Source organism: Peromyscus eremicus, chromosome 8a, assembly GCF_949786415.1.
Source record: "Peromyscus eremicus chromosome 8a, PerEre_H2_v1, whole genome shotgun sequence".
NCBI lineage: Eukaryota > Metazoa > Chordata > Mammalia > Rodentia > Cricetidae > Peromyscus > Peromyscus eremicus.
This window is the reverse complement of record NC_081423.1, coordinates 83748286-83770903: the sequence shown is the minus strand read 5'-3', so window position 1 is coordinate 83770903 and position 22618 is coordinate 83748286. Positions and strand designations below refer to the sequence as shown.

At 52.9% G+C, this 22618-nt stretch overlaps 3 protein-coding genes across 3 annotated transcripts; 1 reads left to right on the top strand and 2 right to left on the bottom strand.

Annotated features, from left to right (window-relative positions):
- Positions 1–274: 274 nt before the first annotated feature.
- Rnd2 (Rho family GTPase 2) lies at positions 275–3768 on the bottom strand. Its single transcript, XM_059269742.1, has 5 exons — positions 3625–3768; positions 3047–3134; positions 1825–1934; positions 1098–1232; positions 275–869 (listed from the first exon to the last, which is right to left on the bottom strand). Exons 1-5 carry the CDS (start codon positions 3724–3726, stop codon positions 621–623), a joined length of 684 nt encoding a protein of 227 aa, XP_059125725.1. The 5' UTR covers positions 3727–3768; the 3' UTR covers positions 275–620.
- A 1944-nt stretch (positions 3769–5712) lies between these two features.
- Positions 5713–13111, top strand: Vat1 (vesicle amine transport 1). Its single transcript, XM_059271848.1, has 6 exons — positions 5713–6184; positions 8725–8932; positions 9296–9466; positions 9575–9664; positions 11195–11436; positions 11618–13111. The coding sequence occupies exons 1-6, from the start codon at positions 5759–5761 to the stop codon at positions 11699–11701; spliced, it is 1221 nt and encodes a 406-aa protein (XP_059127831.1). The 5' UTR covers positions 5713–5758; the 3' UTR covers positions 11702–13111.
- Positions 13112–13391: 280 nt separating this feature from the next.
- Ifi35 (interferon induced protein 35) lies at positions 13392–21641 on the bottom strand. The gene is made up of 7 exons (XM_059271849.1): positions 21471–21641; positions 15399–15506; positions 14576–14723; positions 14368–14474; positions 14089–14275; positions 13886–13992; positions 13392–13676 (listed from the first exon to the last, which is right to left on the bottom strand). Exons 1-7 carry the CDS (start codon positions 21489–21491, stop codon positions 13485–13487), a joined length of 870 nt encoding a protein of 289 aa, XP_059127832.1. The 5' UTR covers positions 21492–21641; the 3' UTR covers positions 13392–13484.
- Between the last annotated feature and the right edge of the window lie 977 nt (positions 21642–22618).

Sequence of the window (22618 nt, the reverse complement as noted above, 5' to 3'; positions counted from 1 at the left end):
TTCCTGTGTTTTCTCTGTGGCGAGGATGGTGTAGATTGGGAGTTTATGAATAAAAGGAACAGGACTAAGGCCGTAGCTGTTTTCCATGGTCATGGGCTTTATTTGCGGACTGCTGGGCAAGGGGGAAGCTAGCGCTGGTTCCTGGGTTGATGGGAGGAAAGGACTTCTTGCTTTGAAATTTAGTGCGCGTTGCCTGAAGGTTAGAATGTGTGAGAACAGATGTAGAAGTGAGAGGAGGGAAGAAGAGAAGGGCATCGATGGATACTCTCCTTAGGGAAGGCAGACAGGATGTGGGAACTAGGGTAAGGAGGGAAGATACACTTTATATAGAAGACTCATCCAACGTCATTGCTCGACGCTGGCTTCCCGCACACCCACCTGCCCCATCAAGTTCATGCCCCAGCCGCCTACCCTGTTAGCCCTCTCAGCTGCTGGCAGAAAGGGGGATGAGGGTGTGGAGAATGGTGACACCCTTCTGTCCTCCAGCTCCTCCGACCAGAATTGCTCCTCTGCCTGCCCTGCCCTTCCAGCCAGGGTCAGGAGGTCAAAAAGTCCAGGAGCAGGCAGGGGAACAATTGTATCTCTCTCACCCTCTTCTTTCTCTGGCCCACTGCAGCCCCTCACATAAGGTTGCAGCTCTTGGCTCGATCCTTATGTATCTCGCCCTCACTGCCCCGGTCTGGCCTTCCTGACAGCTGAGTGGATCTCTGTAGTCCCCGGCGAGAGTCAGTACGGCGCAGCTGCCTGTGGCCACGGCCAAGAGAAGCCACTGTGGCCACATGGAAGACATCCCTGACGCTGCGCTCAGAAGATCGGGAGGAACACTCCACGTAGGACACAGCCCCCACCTGCTTGGCCAGCACAGTGCCCTGGAAAAGAAAGGGATGGGAGGGAATTATAGGGCTTAGCCTATGCTTCAGAAAGGAGCGTGAAGGCTGTGGGCTAGGGTTACAGGTCAGAGCTGGGAAAGAATCAAGGGTTAGGGTCAGAGGTTACAGCAAAAGGATGAACCACGTAGGATGTCTTTAAATCAGAGCCCAAACCCAGCGTGGGTGAGAGGTCCAGGCTGGGATTAAGTTGCAGGTTATAGGCCTCACCTGCTCATGTGTAACAGGGATAAGTCTCTGCTTGGATAGCTCCCTCAGTGTGGCCAGGTCAGTCCTCATGTCCAGTTTACAGCCAACCAGCACCACCTTGGCATTGGGGCAAAATTCCTGAGTCTCTCCTTGCCACTAGTTGGGGGTGGAAAATAAGAGTTATGGAGGGGTGGAGGGAGACACAGGGAAAAGCCTGCGCCATGCATGCAGAAGTCACTTGGACTCTCCTAGGTGAGGCGAAGCTCTCCTTGGGTTGAGACCAGGACAGTATAGAAGACAGAGAGACAATGAAAATCTTCGATGAAGACTGTCTGTCAACTTGGAACCTTCCCTTTCTCCTCTTTGCTATACTTTGTCCCGAAAACAGACCAACCACACCCTCCCAGTCCTGCCTGGGAACTACGGATGCCCTAACTCACTTCTGTGCTGTCTGTCCGACATAGGCTTTTCAGGCTTTTCTTATGGAAATGATGGCCTGGACAGGAGGCCACAGGGCTTTCCAAAGCCCCAGGACTGGTATTCCCAATCCTTCCATCCAGGGCTTCCACAGCCAAGGAGATAGGGAAGGCAGACAGACAGCCTGAGTCTCATCTCCCCAGATGCCATTTCCAGCTCCCAGGACTGATTTGCAGATGGAGTAGAGGGATGCCAGCTCTAGCCATGAGCCATCCTCCTGGGTCATGTGCCCAGTCCCCTCACTAGTTTCCCTGTGTCCCCAGGCTCCCACCTTCTTGAGGACACTGTCCAGGGTTTCTGGCCGGCTAATGTCAAAGCAGATAAGCACAGCATCAGAGTCCGGGTAGGCCAGTGGCCGGACATTGTCATAGTAAGAAGAACCTGAGGGAAGAAAGAGAGTAAGCTGATAAGGTACCTGAGTGGGTGGGAGGCCTGGAAGGGAATGAGGGACTGAACTGACAGTGGGCAAGAAGAGAATGGAAGACTGGCCTTTAATACCCGTCACAGAGCGTGTTTTGAGACTGGCAAAGGGGAGCGGAGAGTGGGAAACAGCTCGCCGCTCCCTTATGAATTTCTCTAACAGTAATAATCTGTAACCTTTTGGAGTTTGGAACCCCTTTAAGAATCTCAGAAAGGCTGCCGGGCGGTGGTGGTGCACACCTTTAATCCCAGCACTCGGGAGGCAGAGCCAGGCGGATCTCTGTGAGTTCAAGGCCAGCCTGGACTACCAAGTGAATCTCAGGAAAGGCGCAAAGCTACACAGAGAAACCCTGTCTCGAGAGAGAAAAAAAAAAAAAAAAAAAAAAAGAATCTCAGAAAGGCCAGGCCAAGGCACGCACACCTTTAATCCGAGCACTCGGGAGGCAGAGCCAAGCGGATCTCTGTGAGTTCAAGGCCAGCCTGGTCTACAGAGGGAGATCCAGGAGAGGCACCAAAACTACACAGAGAAACCCTGAAAGAATCTCAGAAAATCTACCAATAGTCCAACAAATCTTGTGCGTGCTTTCTGGGCTTTGATGACCCATGCTCTAAAATCCTCCAGGGAACCTAGTCAAAATAAAAACCCTTCCCATGGAGTTGGAACAGGGACAGGGAAAGAGTGTTCCTGTTCTCTTGGGACTCTAGTTCAGTCTAGAAAAAAAAAAAAAAAACTACTTTCCACCACCGCCCTCCCCCCACCCCGAAATTCTAAATAGCTCTCCTAAACCCGTTCCCATTCCCTAAGAAACATGTTCCAAAATAAGTCATTTCTTCCCAAGCTCCTTGGGTACGTAGAACCCAGCTGCCAGGCTCAGATACTGGGCGTTTTACTTCAGAACATGGTTTCGGTCGGGCACAAGAAACTCTGCCTCAGTTTCCCTGGCTCAAAACAGAAATTGATGGTCTAAAATTGGATGGATGTCTGAGCTAACCTGGAATCTACGGGTCTAGCTAAGGGAGAGGCTAGGAGAAGGGACCTTGGCAGTCAGGGTGACCCCGAGGGACTCAGCTACCTGAAGTATCCCACATGTTGAGCTCAATGCGGCGCTTGTCGATCTCGAAGCTAGCAGTATAGTTCTCAAACACGGTGGGGACATAACTCTGCAGACACGGATGGGTCAAAATGAGAGCTGCTCTCCAGTCCTCACCCTGACAGCTGCCCTCCTCCCTCGACACCCGGTCCTGCTCCATCCCTAGACAGAAGTTGGTCTGAGGCTGGGCTAAGGGAAGATCCGGGGAGCTACTGCCTCCACCTCCACGCAATCCTAAGGTAGACTCTCAGACCCCCTCGGGGTCCCTTTAGCCCTTAGTCCTTTCCCTCTCGGATGCCCAGGACCTCCGACATTCTCCCAGAGCGCCATCCCGGCTGCTCTGATGCTCCCAAGCCCCATCCATTTCACCGCGTTCCTTGATTCCTTCCACTCCAATCCTCTGCAGTCCTTTCAGAGCCCCCCAATGCCCCTTTACCCTCCTCAGAGCCTCTTTCTCTCATCCCTGGTTACCCTGGTACCGGTTTCCAGCGGCCCCCGGAGCCCCTGTCACCCACTCCCTGCAGCCTCGGTGCCCCTCTCTCCAGACGCCAGTTCCTCACCCCGGGGTAGGCGTCCTTGGCGAACACCTGCAGCAGCGCTGTCTTGCCGCACTCCGCGTCCCCGACCACTACGATCTTGCAGCGGCCGCTCTGCCCCTCCATAGTCCCGGCTACGCGCCGGCCCCCCACGCCGCCCCTCTCCCGGGCCCCGCCGCCGCCGCCTCTGCCGCCTCCTCCCCCGCCGCTGCAGCTGCAGCCTCTCGGGCCGCCGACACCGGCATCTCGCGGGCCCGCGCCGAGCCCCCGCCCGGGGCTGCGGGCCCCCTCTGCCCCGCCCCTAGCCCGCGGGCCGCGCCCCCGGCCCCGCCTCCTACCCGCACCGCCGAGGGGCGGGGCCCGGGATGGGGCGGAGCCTGGGCGGCGATGGTGGAGGGGCAGAGTCTGACCCTAGCTGGCTGCTGTGACCCCAGGAGCGCCTGAGGGTGATTGAGGCCAGCGAGCCCCGCTAACGTGAGTTCCTTAGGAGTGGAGGCGGAGCCGACTAGGGGTGAAGTTCTGAAGGGTCTTGTGCGAAGCTACACACGCAAGCGCGAGGCTTGGGCCTTCTGTGTGCCCACGCGTGCACGCAGGTGTGCTAGTGCGGACACGCGCGGCGGCAGCCATCTACTTCCTGAACACAGGGGGGCGTGAGGTATCAGGAAAGGGAGGGCTTTGGATTTTTGTCTCCCTCCTCCACTCTCGGGTCCAGGCAGGGTTTAGGGAAATGGAAGTACCGACCCGAAGCACTCCCACCCGACATCAGTGACATCATAGCTTTCCGTCTCCATAGCAACGGGGTGGCCGGATCTGGGCCTACAGCAACTTAACTGTGGGCCTGGACCGTCCTAGAAGCGTGGACTGAGTTCCTCTATCCAAGTACTGAGTGGAAAGTTTTAGGGGAGCGTTTGCGTCCTCTGGTGGACACTTTGGTGGAAAGAGAAAAGGAAGACTCAGGAACCTAGAACCGGGTGACAGACAGCTCTGCTGGGGCCGAACTAAGCCCCAGAAGCCAATTTCAGCCTCATCTTATACTAACAATAATTAAGCCGCCATTTGCATGCCATCTTTTGCCTTTTGAAAGCTCTTCCTTAGCTGGGCGTGGTGCTGCACGACTTTAATCCCAGTACTTGGGAGGCAGAGGCCGACAGATCTCTCTCAGTCTCTCTCGGTACCAGGCCAGCCGGGTCTATATAAATTCCAAGATAGCCAAGACTACACAGAGAGACCCTGTCTCAGAGAGAGAGAGAGAGACAGAGAGAGAGACAGAGAGACAGAGAGACAGAGAAAAGAAGAGAAAGAAAAGCAAGCTCCTCCTTAAGTAGAGGATGCTCATTTAAATTTTATCTCGTTTTGAATAACCCTGTAAAGATAACTAGAGCACACAACATCATTACTATTTTACAGAAAGGCAGCAGACACACAGCACTGACAACCAAAACTGTTAAGTTTAAGCTAGAGATGTAGCTCATTGCCTAGCATTCACGAGGTTCTGGGTTCTATCTTCAATACCAACAAAAGGAAGAAAGTGAGAAAGAACAGGGAGAGTCATGGCGCACGCCTTTAACCACAGCACTCAGGAGGCAGAGACAGTTGGATCTCTGTGAGTTCAAAGCCAGCCTCCTCTACATAGCAGGTTCCAGTCTTGGAGGTTCTCACATGTGTAATTTGCCACTGAAAGACTACAGTGAATGAAGTCTGGTTACTACTAGTGGGTAGAGTCAGAATCTGAGGCACAACTTCACCGGGTTCTGATCCACAGGTGACTAGCTCCCCAAATCTAATTTAAACTCAGATTTTTGGGTTATTCTTATCCATGACAGCTTTTAACTCGTATAAGGCTTATTATGAATAAATCAAGTCTCCGTCTCTCCGAGCTCCAGAATCTCGTCGTGCTTATCAGTCACACACACATACACCACCCACCCCCTCCTCCACCCGCATGGCTAGTCCTTCAGCGCTCTCCCAGCTCGGTCAGCAGAGGGCCTAGCCCTTTAAGTCTTCGCACGAAGCTCCACCCCCCCGGGCAAAGGCCCCGCCCCAGGGTCCCGCCCCACCCACTGGTGTCTGCAGCCTGCTCTCTTCCTGACGCGTGTCCCGCCCTCCCAAGCTGGGCACCCTTTCTGGACAGCTGGGAGCGCACGTCGGGAGTCTAGCCATGTCTGCCGAGAGGGAGGCAGCCGAGGCGGCCACTGCGGCGGCGGCGGCCGAGGCCGGGGCCGGGACCGGGGCAGGGGCCGGGGAGGATGCGTCTTCGCAGCCCCCGACAGTCGAGGTGTCGAGCGACCCGCAGCCGCCCCCGGCCCCCGAGGCGTCGGCCTCCGCCTCGGCCCCGCCGCTGCGCTGCTTGGTACTCACCGGTTTCGGTGGCTACGACAAGGTGAAGCTGCAGAGCCGGCCGGCCGCGCCCCCGGCCCCGGGTCCCGGTCAGCTGACGCTGCGCGTGCGAGCCTGCGGGCTCAACTTCGCCGACCTCATGGCCCGCCAGGGGCTGTACGACCGGCTGCCTCCCCTGCCGGTCACCCCCGGCATGGAGGGCGCGGGGGTAGTGGTGGCCGTGGGCGAGGGTGTCGGCGACCGTAAGGTGAGCGGCAGCAAGGCAGGAGTGGGCGCGCGCGTGCCGGGGGTGTGGCTGGACCGGGCAGCCTTGCGGGGACGCGGGTGGACTAACACGGGACGCATGGGAAAAGCAATTTTATGTCTTGAGGCTTAGAGGAAAAGGATTTACTGGGGACCGCCGACAGCGTTATCGCCCCTTGCCCAACCATTTTTTAGTAGTGGCCGCCGCCCCAAGCGGAGTTATGGGGGGGAAAACAATAAGGCGGTCAGGCGCATGCGCAGGATGACCTGCTCGCCCCCCTCCCCTAGTAAAACCACACCTGTGTACCCCTGCCCACTAAACACTCCCCGGGCAGTTGTGGTCTGTGACTGAGTGGTGACTGGCTCCCGCTTTCCTTCCCCGAGGGAGCTTTGAGAAGCTGTGTAGACGGGGTTAGGCGGGGGCGCAGGAGGCTGTGCCAGAGCGCTAGTCACATGCAGCCCCGTGGTGTATGGGGGTGTATGGCGGCCCCTCCCCGAGCCGGGCCGGAGGGGACACACCCATCATGGAGCAGAGAGAGCCTTGCTCCCCCCACCCCACGGGACTTACACTACTACTCAGGTTTTTGGCGTTAGGGGAGGCGGGATCGGGCTCCCATCTTTGTCTTGGGCTCGCTCTCGTGACTGCAACACCATCTCATCTCCAGTGACTCAGCGGGCAGGCCACGACCCGGGGCTACCCTTGGGAGTTTCCGGCCCTAACCATCACTGCCTCCCCTTCGGAGGACCCCAGCCTCTGACACCCGGGGCGGGTGGAGCCCGTTTGGACTAGGGTAGAGAGGTGTGGCGCCTTGAGCAGGTTGGCCCAGCTTTGCCGGTCTGTTTCTCATTTATCATTAATCGCAGCCGTAACCTCGGCCACATGAGACTTAACAGATGACCAGCTTTTTGAGAGATCTGGGGTGAGGCCTCTTCATATCATGTGTTTAGGAGTTTCTTTTCAAATCCAGCACCTTCAGGAGAGGCCTCTCCAAAGCAGACTTCAAATCTTGCCTTTGCTATCCTGCTGGGTTTGCTGGATTTGTTGAACACAGAAACAGCCCCTCCTTAAAGTCCTTTTCCATGAATCCAGCTGTGGTCCCACCAGTGCCCTGACTTAGAAATAATCCTTTTCTTGGATGATGCTAAAAGGAATGGGAGGGGGAAGGGGGGTGAAAGGGGAAGTTAATGGTTGGCGTTACTGCTGAAGGCCACCCATCTATCCACTCCTCCCCACACTTTCCGCCTGGTAAATACAGGATATCCTGCCCAAGGCAAGAATCTGCTGTAATCCTGGATTCTGTGGGGAGGGCTTTCCCACCCTCTTGGTGGCTGTGTTGGGGAGGGGTCATGGCCCTGAGCTGGGATGGGCTAAAGGTTAGGTATGAGCCAGACCAAGTGACAGTTATTCTAGAGTACATCTGGGACTGGCCGTTAGTCTGACTGGAAATTATTCTGTTGCTAGCTCTCTTGGGTTGTTACTATATCTACTAGACTTGAGTTTTGAGGCTTCCTTCCCCAGACCTCACCCCCAGGCCAGAACTCACAGAAAAGGTGTCCTCTTCAGTGGAATGTGGGGACTTGACATGGAAAATGGCCTATGGAGGGGTCTTAATCTCCTGCCCTGTGGACACTGAATTTCCTGGCAGGAGCTAAGATGGGCCCTGATTGTCTAGGACAGCTCCCACGCTTCTCTCTGCACACTCTTCAGAGTCAGGCTGACTGAGACTCCTCCCCTCCTCCTGCCTGGTTGCTGGAAGGACTCTTCTGTCTCTGTCCCCTTTCCTCCTGAGAGAGACCCTTATGCAAGTGCCTGAGAATGAAAGACAATGCCTTTTCCTCGTGGCTGGGATGGGTTGCCTCTTCTTGAGCATCGCCCTTTTGTGCCATATCTGGGTGTATGTTTTTTCTAGGGCTGCCACTGTTAGCTTAAATACAACTGCCCCTGGGGTGGTCACACCCAGCCATTCACCATTTACAACTCAGGTACATTTACCTGCATGGATGACTTCCCCTTCTTGCTGTTGTTATTGTTATTATTGTTAGCTAACATTGCTAATATTAACTGTATGATAGTGCGCTAAGTGTTACCGAATGTTGGGTTTGTTTGTTTTTTTTTCTTGTTTAATTCTTACAATTCCCCTTATGCAGATAAGAAAACTGGTTAAATAATTTTCATTTGCTCCAGGCCACATTGTCATTAAAATGGTGGGACCCACTTTTGTAATCAAAGCAGTTTCATCTCTTTGACAATACTTAACTCTTGCCCTAACTGGAAGTTTCTTGCGTTCAGGGACCTTACACAATAATGAAGTGTATGATCTGTTACGTGCAGATAAGGATGGCCCAAAGCTGATGTAAGGAACGATTCCATGTGAAGCACTAGATAAACACTCAGTAAATGACACCGTTCCTGTTAATACTACGACCACTGCTGCTGCTCCTACTGCTACTTTATGTCCAATGGTCTGGGACATGATGAAGGCCAATAAGTTACCTGTGGGTTAATGAATGAATAATCAAATGATATTCTTCCGTTTTTTTAAGGCAGGGGACCGGGTGATGGTGTTGAACCGGTCGGGGATGTGGCAGGAGGAGGTCACCGTGCCATCGGCCCAGACTTTCCTGATGCCTGAAGCCATGACCTTTGAGGAAGCGGCTGCTTTGTTGGTCAATTATATCACCGCCTACATGGTTCTCTTTGACTTCGGCAACCTGAGGCCTGGCCACAGCGTCTTGGTACACATGGCTGCAGGTGACAGGTCCCTTCCTTTCTTACCCCACCCTCATTTCCCTTCCAGGGGCCCCTTCTGGAGTCCGTCTGGTTTGTTGTCATGGTAACACCAGGCTGCCTGGCCTGTGGAGCCCAGAGGCCTCTGCAGTATAGTTGCCGTGGTAACATTTAGACACCAGGTCCAGCCTGCTGTCCTTAGCAACGTGCCTACACCCCACACCTTTTCCTGTCCCAGTCTCCTTCTCTCCGGTTCTCAAATATGGAATTTGAACGTGGGCTCCCAAAGGAGTTGAGGCACAGTGAACGTGACAGACTGACTGGGTCTTGGTGGGGCTGGAGTGCAGAAGGGTAGCTAAGTGACTCTGTACCCACTTGGTGCTGCAGGTGGGGTGGGCATGGCAGCCCTGCAGCTGTGCCGCACCGTGGAGAATGTGACGGTGTTCGGAACAGCCTCAGCCAGCAAGCATGAGGTGCTAAAGGAGAATGGGGTCACACACGCCATCGACTACCACACAACTGACTATGTGGATGAGATCAAGAAGATCTCCCCCAAAGGTGGGGGCAGGGCCGGGGAGTGGGGAGGAAGGCACAGGACAGGGAGGGGGCGGTCTCCAGATCTGTGGATATTAATGTTTTTCGCCCCTGGGTCTTACTCTGTGACAGGAGTAGACATCGTCATGGACCCCCTGGGTGGGTCAGACACCGCCAGGGCCTACCACCTCCTCAAACCTATGGGCAAAGTTGTCACTTATGGTGAGTCCTTAGTTCTCTCGGATGCAGAGAGGTAGCACGGGGCAGGAGGGTGGGACTAATTAATAATTAATTCCCATTAATAGGGTGGGATACAGGGGCCTGAGCGTCAGGGTTTGGAAGGGTCCTGGATATGTGAATGAGATTGCTGCCTCTGGGATTCTCTTTCACAACTTTTCCCGTGAGTCATAGTAATTCTGCGTTCCCATTTGGGGATTACCTCTGATGCAGACCCAGCTGCTCCGCCTCCCTCCTGCAGCGCCACCTGGGCTTCTTGGGCAAGCTGGACTTTCATTTTAGAACCTACTTTACACAAAAAGGCAGATATGAAAATGAGAGAAATTTTGGGAGAGAGCATGTGCTCTCTTTCTCTCTCTCTGCCAAGGGTTCCCGGTTCTTCTGTCTCCTGCCTGCATGTCCTGGGTGCTGGGTTATGGGAATGTGGTACCATTCTGGTACAAAGCAGTCTTTCCATCTCCTCCTCCTCCTCCTCCTCCTCCTCCTTTTTCTTTTTCTTTGATACAGGTTCTCATTAAGTAGCTTGAGCTAGCCTGGAACTCAGAGATCTACCTGCCTCTGCCTCCCCGGTGCTGGAATTAAAGGCGTGTGCCATCACACCTGGCTCTTTTTTTCTTTTCTTTCTTTTTTTTTTTTTTTTAAGTAAGGTTTCAGTATCCCAACTTGGCTTCAAACCCACTTTTTTTTTTTTAAAGATTTATTTATTTATTATGTATACAGTGTTCTGCCTACATGTTTGCCTGCAGGCCAGAAGAGGGCACCAGATCTCATTATAGATGGTTGTAAGCCACCATGTGGTTGCTGGGAATAGAACTCAGGACCTCTGGAAGAGCAGCCAGTGCTCTTAACCTCTGCGCCATCTCTCCAGCCCCAAACCCACTTTTTAGTCAAGGATGAACTTGAACTTCCATCTTGCCTCTACTTCCTAAATGCTGAGATTAGTGCTTGTACCACATACTTGACTTAGAGTCCAGGGTAGGCAAACACTCTACCAACTGAACTACACTCCCTTGTGTGTGGACAGATGGGTGCCATGGTGCATGGGTGCACGTGAGGGACTCAGGACAGCTGGCAGGAGTCAGTGATCTTCCTCCACCATATGGGCCCAAGGATGACACTCTGGTTGCCAAGCTTGGCACAGAGTCATCTTAAGGGCTCACTTGTGTGTGTGTGTGTGTGTGTGTGTGTGTGTGTGTGTGTGTGTGTGCATGGATGTGCACAAGTGTGTGCATACATGTATGTGCATGTGTAGACAAATCTCAAGTAGCTGAGACTTGCCATGTAACTGAGAATGGCCTTGAACTCCTGTCTCTCCTGCCTCTACCCCCTGAGTAGTGGGATTACAGGCATGTGCCATTGTATCTGCCAGAGAGGAAGAGTTACTTTGTGCCTGGTAACTGGGATTGTCCTGGTGTTGAGTGTACAAGGAGATTTAGGAGCTAGACAAGCCTGGATTCAGACACACAGGGATGTACCTGGCAGCTGGATCATACGCCATGTCACTCTGTCCCTTAGGAATGGCCAACGTGCTGACTGGCCCCAAGCGGAACCTGATGGCCATGGCCCGCACTTGGTGGAACCAGTTCAGCGTGACGGCTCTGCAGCTGCTGCAGGCCAACCGAGCTGTGTGTGGTTTCCACCTGGGCTACCTGGAGGGTGAGGTGGAACTGATCAGTAGGGTGGTTACCCACCTCCTGGCTCTGTACAATCAGGGCCGCATCAAACCCCGAATTGACTCGGTCTGGCCCTTCGAGAAGGTGAGTGTGATGACTCCAGGGTCTGGGTTAGGTGAGTGTGATGACTCCAGGGTCTGGGTTGGACTCAGAAAGTGCAGGGACTCGGGAGAGGATCCTGGGAGCAGATGGAAACCGTCATCTTGGGGCTCGCCCTCTGAGATGGGACAGATGGCATCAATAGTGATCTTTTCTTCCCGTCCAGGTGGCTGATGCCATGAAGCAGATGCAGGAGAAGAAAAATGTGGGCAAGGTCCTCCTGGTTCCCGGACCTGAGAAGGAGACCTAGGAGAGGAGCTCAGGGCCCTTGAGAGCCGGGAAGGGAGAAGATGGGAAGCCCTGTTGTGTTGCCCACCAGCCTCTCACATTTCATCCTCTGTCATGATGCTCTGCCCTCCCTCCCCAAAAGGTCACTGCTGATGACTGCTTCCCTGCTCTGAGCTTGCCCTTTGCTCAGGGCTGCCCCTCCCCCTTCCTGCCCTCAGAAGAGGTTGGGAAGTGACCACTTGGATGTCTGGGCCCTGCCAAGGGGACAGGAAGGGTCAGCAGGAGGCTGGCTGCTTCCTGCCCCCCCACCCTCTCCCTGGGCCTGCCATGCTGCTTTTGTGCCAAGGTTAGCCAGTCCCTCCCTGTCCCGGTCCGGTCCCGTCCTGTGTGCTTCCACCTCTGCCTATCTCCCCTCCTGCCCCACCACCTCCCCAAAGAATCTAAGTGTCAGCTCAGGATGTGGGGCTAATCTGTGTGAGTCCAGCATGTACCTGTGTCTCCGTAGTGTCCACGCAACCCAAGCCGAGTGCCCACCCCTAGACTTGATCAGTACCCAACCTTGTCTCCTGCCCCCAGTTTCTCAAGCACAATTGGATTTCTTCCACCTCCAATTTGCTGCCTTTAACCAAGGCTGCCTCCTCCAGCAAGGGCCGGAATCAGACCAACTCCCCAGCTCCCCGCTCCGGGAGGGTACCCAGTCCCCCCCTCCACTGAGGTCTCTGGATTTGTCTCAGTGCCTTAGCATTGGAAAACCTGTGCTGGGGGGGTGGGGGAGGCAGCCCCGTCCCCGGCTCCATTCTCGTCTCCCCAGTGCTTTCCCTCGCCTGGCGGAGCAGAGGTCTTACTCCTCCCCAGTCCTAGAACACTGCCAAAAATCTGTGTACGTGCCAGGGGTGGGAGGGCAGCGCCAGCCTCAGGGGATCGGTTGCTTTCACTGTGGTCTGCGCCCTGTGCCGCCGTCCTGTGTCGGTCAGCGGTGGAGAAGAAAGAGGCAGGAAGATGGACCGGCCAGAGTTCTGAGAGAGACTGCTGGGTCTTATTCGGGACCAAAGTGAGAATCCGAGCACATTACCTTTGCTGACAAGGGAGGTTGCTGCCTTCCCAGCTGTGAGGTTCAGCCCCAAACTTTGTTTACACTGGTGGGGGAGGAGGAGCTCGGGCCGGGAGCGAATGGGGTAGCTAAAAGGACCTGGGCTACTGGAGCCAAAGCGGGGACCTTTAAGGCTGGGTAGGGGTAATCCCTCTGCTCCTGAGTTTGGATTAGGGAGAGCTGTTACTCCAGCCTTGTCAGCGGGAGGTAGGGGGAGGGGCCCAGCCACTCTGTTGTCTAAAGGAGGCCTCCATGTAGGAAGTGCGATTTCTGCTTTTGTGCCCCCCACCCCATTACCACAGCTGCCTTTGTGTTTGTGTCAATAAAAAGCCAAACCCCGAATTCTGACCAGATGTTGCCTTTAAGAGTGGTGGGGCCTCGCAGTGGTGGCGCACGCCCTTAATTCCAGCACTCGGGAGGCAGAGCCAGGTGGATCTCTGTGAGTTCGAGGCCAGGCTGGTCTACAGAGCGAGTTCCAGAACAGCCAGGGCAACCCTGTCTCTCAAGGGGAAAAAAAAGTGGTGGAGAAAGTGAATCAGTGGAAGGCCACTGTTGTCCAGGTCTGGGTTCTGCCCTCTCCCGTGGCCTCCCTTCCACTTACAGAGTCTCCCATCCTGAAAAAAGGAAGATCATCACATCACACCGGGTTAGTACTTTCATTGTTCTTGGTAACATTAGGCAGTGATCCCAGTCCCTAGCAGGTGGATGTGCAGACCTAGCTTGATGTGGAAGTGAAGACAGCCAGGCGCTGCTCCCCTGAGGGCACAACTGCCAGGGCCTCCACCTCCCCGCCCCCACGGGTGGGCTTCTGGAAGTGGATCTCCAGGATGTCATGCAGTTCTTGGGCATCCAGGACATCAGGAATATTTGTCACCAGCACTGAGTGAAGTGCTGGCTGGTATTTGATCTAGAAAAAGACAGGAAACGACAAGGACTCATTGGAATACAGGGCAGTGGGGAGCAGAGGTTGGAATGAGGAGTACCTCACGAAAACATGGAATGGGTCTGGAAGGCCAGGAAGGCTGCTGTGTAGGCCAGTGAGGTTTGGGGGCCCTGAGCCCTCCCCAGGCAGGAGTTTGGCAGGTAGACGCTGCCCTGGCCTCACCCACCACTTACCTCCGCTTTCTGGATCTTCCCACTCACATAGGGAGAGACTCTCAGAGGGACCTGCTGTCGGCCCAGTGGCACTCTGAACTGGCCAATCTGGCATAGGTGCTGGGCCACTGTGAGGAACAGGGAGGGGTGGCCTTTGTCATTAAGGCCTTTCCTCTCCCAGTCTCATGCACCCTGACCCCCAGCCTAACCGGCAGGACCCGTACCTTCTTCATCAGCAAAACCTAGCATGACAGTCCCTTGTAGCATCTCCCGGGCCTCCACATCCCCGCCGCCATTCTTGGCCTTGCCAAAGAAGATCTCCAGCTTGTCTAGCAGCTCCTCCTCACTCAGCTTCAGTCCAGCAGGAAAGCCACTGACCAGCACCCTGTGGTTATCCGGCTGGCTGCACACCTAGCAGGAGACAGCGGATGGCCCACTCATCCATATAACCCAGCTGTTGAATCCCACCTAGAGCACGGGAAAGGACCCTGCCATTCTGTCACCTGGATGTTGGTCACCACAGGTAGCTCCAGGGGCTGGATCTGCACCCGCATCCGGCAGTCCTCTATGTCAATTTTATGTTCCTTTTGTTGTAGCAACTGATCAGCCACTGGAGGGCGGGGGAGGGAGCGACGGCAGGGTCAGTACTGGGACACCTTCTGACCTCCCTGCTAACCCCCTCCAGACGATCCCCTCCCACCCAAGGCTAACCTTTGGGGTCATCAAAGGTGACCAGAGCAGAACCTCCAGGCAGAGGGCAGCAGATCTTCAAGTTAGAAACCAGAAACTTGGGCACTTGCCTGCCCTCCTGAGTGCGGCCTTGGAATACCAGGGGGACCTCGGGCACTGGGAATGGGATCTGGAGGTTGGGAGAGGGAAGCAAGTAATAACCTTCAAGAGTAGGAGAGGTCCCCATGCCTCCCTTCTGAGCAAAATGTCTCCTCCAATTCTGTTTGATGCTGAATGCAGAATGAATGCCTTCACTGAAGAGCTGGACTGTATGGTGACGGCAGGTCACACCAGACACTTGATCTTCCTTTCTTTCTTTGGCTGTCCTGGAGCTGGCTCTGTAGACCAGGCTGGCCTCAGACTCACAGAGATCCTCCTGCCTCTGCCTCCCGAATGATGAATGATGGGATTAAAGGCTTGTGCCACCACGCCCAGCTCACACCAGCCACTTTTCATACAAGCTTTTGGTTTGTCCTCACACAAGCCTGGAATGTAGGTAACTTGACCTCACAGAGGAGAAAACTGAGATTCAGAGAGCTCAAGCAACATACTCGAGGTCACACAGCAAGGAATAGTAGTTACACGGATGCATGTGTATCTGTGTGTGTCCAGGTACCCATGAAGGCCAGAGGAGGACGTTGTATCCCCCTCATCTGGAGTTCTAGGCAGTTAGGAGCTGTTGTGGTAGGTGCCAGGAACTGACCTATACCCTCTGCAAGAGCATCCAAGTGCTCTTAACCACTGAGCCAGCTCTCCAGCCCCTGGCCAGCCCTTTTCTACCAGGAATACCTCATTTCCCACTAACCTTGTCTCTGGGAGAGTCCACGAGCCCCTTTTTCAGCTTCTGCAGCTCCTGCAGCTCCTGCAGCTTCATCTTGAGCCTGAATTGCTCCTCCTGAAGACTGCTGAGGACCTGTTGGAGCAGAAGCGGGTAAGAAGGCAGCCATTTAATCCCAGCACTCAGGAGGCAGAGGCAGGCAGATCTCTTGGTTCGAGGCCAGCCTGGTCTACAGAGTGAGTTCCAGGACAGCCAGGGCTACACAGAGAAACCCTGTCTTAGGGGAGAAAAGAATAAAGAGGAAGAGGAGGAGGCAGCAGCCATCAGCCTTTCTTGAGAAGAAGTGAGCCTTAGGGACGAAGGTCAGGTCTAGACTCTCAGATGCAGAGATGATGTCCAAGTCTCTTACCCCCTTTCCCGGGACTGGCCTGGTCCTAATCCAGGCTACCTCCGGACCCCGAAGCAGCTACAACTGATTCACAAGCCTAGGTCCAGACTCTAACAAACACTAGTCTAGCTCTAACTACAAGGCCTTGGGTCCCGCTAGGGAAGAGTCCCGCTGGCCTCAGTCCTGTACCAAACTCACCCAGGTGCTGGGGCTGACTGGGAAGAGCAGCAGGAGTTTAGAGGAAGGATAATCCCAACATAAAGGTGAAAGCAACTGAGTCCTCTAGAAGGAGCCTTGGTAGGGATAGCAAAACATCATTCCACTGTTTGCTAACTTCTGGTTGTTCTGGGGATTGAACCCTGGTCTGGTCCATGGGCATTCAAGGTGTACACTATCCCTGAACTACACCCCAGCCTATTTGTTAATATTTACTGAGCTAGATCTGCTTGCTTTCTTTCTACATTAATCTGTGTGAGTGTGCATGTTGGAGGCCTGAGGACAAGTTTGTGGAGCTAGTTCTTTCTCCCCTCCCCATGGGTTCTGAGGATTAAACTCGGGTTGCCAGGCAAGCACCTTTACCCCCTTTTCTTCCTTCTTTCCCCACCCCCTCTCCTCCTCTTTTTTTTTTTTTTTTTTTTTTTTTTTGACAGGGTTTCTCTGTGTAGCCCTGGCTGTCCAGGAACTCACTTTGTAGACCAGGCTGGCCTTGAACTCACAGAGATCCACCTGCCCCTGCCTCCCAGGTGTTGGGATTAAAGGCGTGCGCCATCACACCTGGTGTAGCCTCACACTCTTTATGCAGCCATGGATAACCTTGAGCTTGAGCGTCCACCTCCTGAGAGCTGGAATTACAGGCAGGTACTACCACACCTGGCTTAGGCAGTGCCAGGGATTGAACTCAGTACTACTCAAGCCTTCTCCTCCATCTCCAGCCCCCTCCTCCAGTTGTCTTGAGGCAGAGTAGTAGTATGTAGTACGTAGTCACGACGGGACTACTACTCACCACTCAGCTCAGGCAGGAGTAAACACTCCTCCTACTTCAGCCTCCAGAGTTGGAGGATTACAGGCATGAGCTACCCCACCCATAAGCTAAACCTTTCAAATTGACTATGTCAATCAGTTCTTGTCACAACACTATGGGGATGCCCTCTTGACCTTGCTTTATAGAGGAGGAGACAGAAAAAGTTTAGAGGATTTGTCAGAAGTCCTTCGGCTAGGCAGACTGAGTCCAGAGGGATCTGCCAACCAGTGCTTCCCAGTGAAGAAACGAAGTCCTCAGTGGAGAAGTGATTTGCACATCTCCTAGCTTGTCCTCTTTCCACATACCAAGCAGCCTTCCTTCCAGGCTGGTGTGAGTTGGAGGGAGTCCAAAGAGAACACCGACAGAATAGACAGGGAACGGCACGAGGAGTCTGAATGAATGCACCTTTGTTTGTGGGAAAGCGTAGACAGTGGCTGGCAGAGCTCAGGTGCTAGTTAGGAAACCCGAGAAGACTGGCCCAGAGAAGGGCGTCCTTGCTTGCTTGGAATGAGCCAACCCTGTCTAGATCCCATCTGTATCCCTAATGTCTAGAAAAGTCTCTGGAACAAAACAGGTTTAGTAAACGTGTGATAAATGAGTGAAGTTGAGTAACAGGAGAGAGCATGTTACGGGAGGTGCTGAAGACATTCCATGTGAGTTTGTTCTGTTTCAAGCAGAGGAAAACTAGAGCTGGACCGCATTACGCTGGCTTAGGAATGGTGGGAAAGGTCCCTGTTTACATTTGTGAATCAGAGGTCACAAACTCGGTGTGGGGGGCCAGTTAGATGACACCAGCAGGTCAAGGTCAATGTGGGGTGATAAGGAGCGGTTGAGGTTAGTTTTTCCCCCATGGAGATGTGGCTCCAATATCCTGTATATTCCTATTCTTTTTTGTTTGTGGTTGTTTTTTGAGACAGGATTTCTCAACAGCTCTGGCTGTTCTGAACTCACTATGTAGACCAGGCTGGCCTTGAACTCAGAGAACGGCCTGCACCTGCCTCCGCTTCCCCAGTGCTGGGATTACAGGAGTGCACCACCACTGCCGGCTTCTCTCCCTATTTTTAAAAGAAATTAGAACTCTAGATTTTTATTTGAAAAAGAAAGCTCAAGCGAAAACATACTTGAACAACTTGCCTAGTGGTGGAGGTGGTGGTGCACGCCTTTATTCTCAGCAATTGTGAGACAGAGGCAGGAGGATCTCTGAGTTTGAGGCCAGTTTGAGGTCTATAGAGCGAGTTCCAGGACAGCCAGGGTTACACAGAGAAACCCTGTTTCTGAGAGAGAGAGAGAGAGAGACAGACAAACAGACAGACAGACAGAAAAAATGCGTTGAATAAACCAGATGTGGTAGTGAAACCCTATAGTCTCAGCACTGGGGAAGCTGCAATGGGAAGACGGAATTTGAGACCAGCTTGGGTTACATATCCAGACCCATCTCAATAAATAGGAAGTAAGAAGACAGGAACACGGAGGAGGAGAGTGCTCTGCGTTCACTTGTCATGGTTTAGCACTGCAGGGTGTCAGAGGTCATCCGCATGACTCCTCCTTGCCGTAAGCAGAGATAACATCAGATCACAAACAGAAGAGATCAAAATTCAAAGAGCACTACCTGGCTAGGTGTGGTGGAGCATAACTTTAACCCCAGTTTGGGAGAGGCTAGTGGATCTGTGAGTCTGAGGCCAGCCTGGTCTACGTACTGACTTCCAAGCCAGCCAATGCTACTAGTGAGACCTTGCCTCAAAAGCAAAACAAAAGTAAACAAACAAAAATTAAAACAAAAGACACTTCTTACTGAATGTGGTCACTTTAACACTATCGTAAGGCCAGACCGTTGTGAGTTGAGGACTTATCTGTATGTGAACTTCTGATCACTGTCTTTATGATAAGTATAACTGTTTTTAATTGCCTAATCCAGGTTGCCAAACTTCTGTGATCTGCCCCTCCCCACCACAGTGATGGGGATAGAAACGGACTTGTAAATGTTAAACACATGCTCTATCCCAGAGCCACACCCCCAGCCTAGGAGGTGATTTTGTGATACTTGAATGACAGCATCCTACCACACCTGGCACTGAGCAGGTCCTCATTAGCCACTGATCTGTTTCCCCTGCCTTTCTGGGTAAATGGTATTACACTAAAATGGGGGGTGGGGGGACTGGTGAGATGGCTTAGTGATAAAAACACTTGACACACAAGACTGATGACTTGAATTTGACCCCAGATCAATGGTGGGGGGAGAGAACTTCCTGAAAGTTATCCTGTGACTGCCATATGCTCACCATGGCAAGTGTGCACGTGCGCACGCACAGTAAGAAAGATTATGGAGTGATTAAAAGATACATTACTGGCAGGGCTAGAGAGATGCCTCAGAGGTTAAGAGCTCTGGGCTGCTCTTCCACAGGTTCTGAGTTCAAGTCGCAGCAACCACATGGTGGCTCACAACCATCTGGTGCCCTCTTCTGGCCTGCAGGCATACATGCAGGCAGAACACTGTATACATAATAAATAAATCTTTAAAAAAAAAAAAAAAAAAAAGCACTTGCTCTCTGGATAGTGGCGGCACCCGCCTTTAGCACATGCCTCTAATCTCAGCACTCGGGAGGCAGAGGCAAGTAGATCTCTGTGAGTTCGAGGCCAGCCTTGTCTACAGAGCGAGTTCTAGGACAGCCAGGGTTACACAGAGGGATCCTGTCTCAATAAACAAGCAACAAAAAAGCACTTGCTGCTCTTGCAGAGGACTCAGGTTTAGTTCTCAGCACCCACATGTTGGCTGCCAACTGTCCTTGATTCCCTGGAGGGGATCCAACATCCTCTTTTGACCTCCGAGGGCACCAGTTATACATGTGGTGCACATACCTACATGCTGGTAAAACACTCATACAAATAAAATAATAAATAAATCTGGGGCTCGAGACACGGCTCAGCAGTTAAGAGCACTGGCTGTTCTTGTAGAGGGCACAGATTGAGTTCCCAGCACTCACATGGTGATTCACAACCAGCTGTAACTTCAGATCCAGGTAATCCAATACCCTCTTCTGTCCTCCACAGGCACTGGGCGTGCAAGTGGTATATAAACATACACGCAGGCAAGAAACCAATATAATGATAAAAAATAAAAATAAATCTTTCAGAAAAGTTAAATTAATCTAAACCAATTTTTTAGAAAGATAATGGGGCTGGAGAGGTGGCTTAGCGGTTGTGACCTAAATTTAGTTACCAGGATTTTTTTTTTCAATGTGTGTGGGTGTTTTGGCTACATGTATGTCTGTGCACCATGTGCGTGCCCTATCCAAGGAAGCCAAAAGAGGTGCCGGATCCCCTAGAACTGGAGTTACAGAAGGTTGTGAGCCTCCGTGTGAGTGCTAGGAATCGAATCCTGGTCTTCTAGAAGGATAGTCAGAGCTCTTAACCATTGATCCATCTCTCTAGTACAGTTCCCAGGATACATACGTGTGTGTGTGTGTGAGTGTGTGTGTGTGTGTGTGTGTGTGTGTACACACACACACATATTTACATTTGCGGATGTTTTGCTTGCATGCAGTGCTCCACATGCATGCCAGGTGCCTGGAGAGGCCAGAAGAGGGCACTGGATCCCCCTGGAACTAGAGTTATGGATGGGTGTGAGCCAACATGCTGGTGGTGGGAACTGAAGCCAGGCTCTCTGCCAGAGCAACACATACTCTTAACCCCTGAGCCATCTCTCCAGGCCTCTCCCTTACCTTTAAAGACAGGGTCTCTCACTGGTCTGGAGCTGTCCAGTAGGCCAGGGTGGCTCACCGACAGACCCCAGGGACGTGCCTGTCTCTTCCGCTGGATCACAAGCACCTGTCTCTGCACTCAGCTTTTAACCTGGGTTCTGAGGCCTGAATTCCTTCTCGTGCTTGAAGATAAGCAGTTTACAGACTGAGCCGTCTCCCTATCCTTCCCTATAGGTACCCTTGCGAAGAAATTTAATATCCCTACGTAACAAGTGAGGAAATGGGGATTAGACTGTAAACTCCAGAAAGGCTAATGATTGGGCCAAGGCAAAGATCTGAAGAAACCAGGATTTGAAGCCAGGCAGATCTGCTCTGGGAGCCCGTGGTTCTCCTTATTATATCTGAGAAGCAAATGAAAGCTTCTCAAGCAAAAGAACTAATGAGAGGGGGAGACTGGGAAAGCTGGGGAGGACAAGCTGTGCTGGATCCCTCCTCAGAGGTGGTTGCCCACTGCAGGACACCGTGGTTGCTCCTGTGGCTTCACTGGCTGCCGGCAGGCCCACTTCACAGCTCGGCCTAGCTGCTCAGAGGCCACCCGAGTCAGAGGAAAGTGAGCACTCAGAGAGACCACCACCTGTCCCAGAGAGGAGCAATAGGTTGATATGGAAATCTGAGGGGAGGACTTTGAGGCTGGGAGATACCACAGGGCTCCCTATTTCCCATTAGAGCAGGTACAGAATACTTTAACTAATGGCAATATCTACGAAACCTGAAACATGTATCCACACAGAATCATCAAGGTCCTGACCTGCGTGTGCTGCAAGTCCTGGTCTTTGAGGCATTAGATCAAATGACCAGCTCCACAGCCTGAGGTGACCCCAGTTCTCTACTTCTTTCCAGCCCTTCAGCGGGTGTGAGCTGAGCAGGTTCTCAGCCTCAAGCACTCTGTATTCCCCCTCACACACCCCAAACACTCCTGCTCCCTTACTCACATCTTGGAGAGTCACAGACATGACTCACACCTGGTTGGCAAAAGCAGAGGCTTCAGAGCAAGAGGGTCCTGGAGGACTAAAGTCTGGCTTGGGCCCTTAGATGGGGCTTTGGTCTCCTCAGCCTCCAGCAGCGTCTGAAATAAACTCCAACCACTTCTGCTTGCAAGTTTTGGTTCCACTTTCGTTTCTGTGAATTCCCACCTCCGAGTACACAGCCCCACCCTTGGGAGGAGCCTTCCGAGTCTTCAGCTGCAAAGACCCAGCGTGATGGGAGTCAGGTGTGTGTGCTCCAGGGGATCACAAAGGGAGTGGGAACTGGCCCCAACTCATCTTTCCAGGCAGTTGATTCTAGCATCCATAGGATTTCCCTCTACCCCTTTCTTAGATTTTAAGACAGATAATTAGCATGTAGCTCTAGCTGGCTTTGAACTCTACTGCGTTTGCTCCCAAAATGCTGAGATTAAAGACAAGTGAAAGCATATCCAGCAGATTTTATTTTTAAAATTACATTTATTGTGTGGGCAGGGGTGTCCACATACCATTGTGAAGGCATGGGGTCGACTTTTATGGGTTGGTATCCTGTGGGTTCCAGGGAATTATTCATTAGACTTGGCAGCAGCAGCAGCCCTTACCCACCATGCCATCTTGCCCTTTTCAGACAGGATTTCATTGTGCAGTCCTGGCTGTCCTGGAACTCAACTCAGATCCACCTGCCTCTGCCTCAACCCCCCTTAGTCTTTTTTGTTGTTTCCGAGACAGGACTTCTCAGTGTAGTTTTGGTACCTGTTCTTACTATGCAGACCAGGCTGGCCTCGAACTCAGATATCCACCTGCCTCTGCCTCCTCAGTGCCGAGATTGAAGGCGTGTACCACTGCCACCCTCCCTTAATTCTTAAGAATTGTGTGTGATGTAGGTGCTGGGAAACAAACTCTGGTCCTAAGAGAACCTTGTTCCTAACTGCTGGGCCATCCATCTAGTGTCAGGATTTCTCTTAATGATCTTTCTCTAAAGCCTAGGATGGGAACACTGCCAGGGCTGTACTAGCCAGCCAACACTGGATTTGCACTGAGACACCACCAGCTTTTTCTATTAGCACACAGCCACCTGGTTCCCCTCACAAACCTTTTTTAAAATGGTGTCACTATGT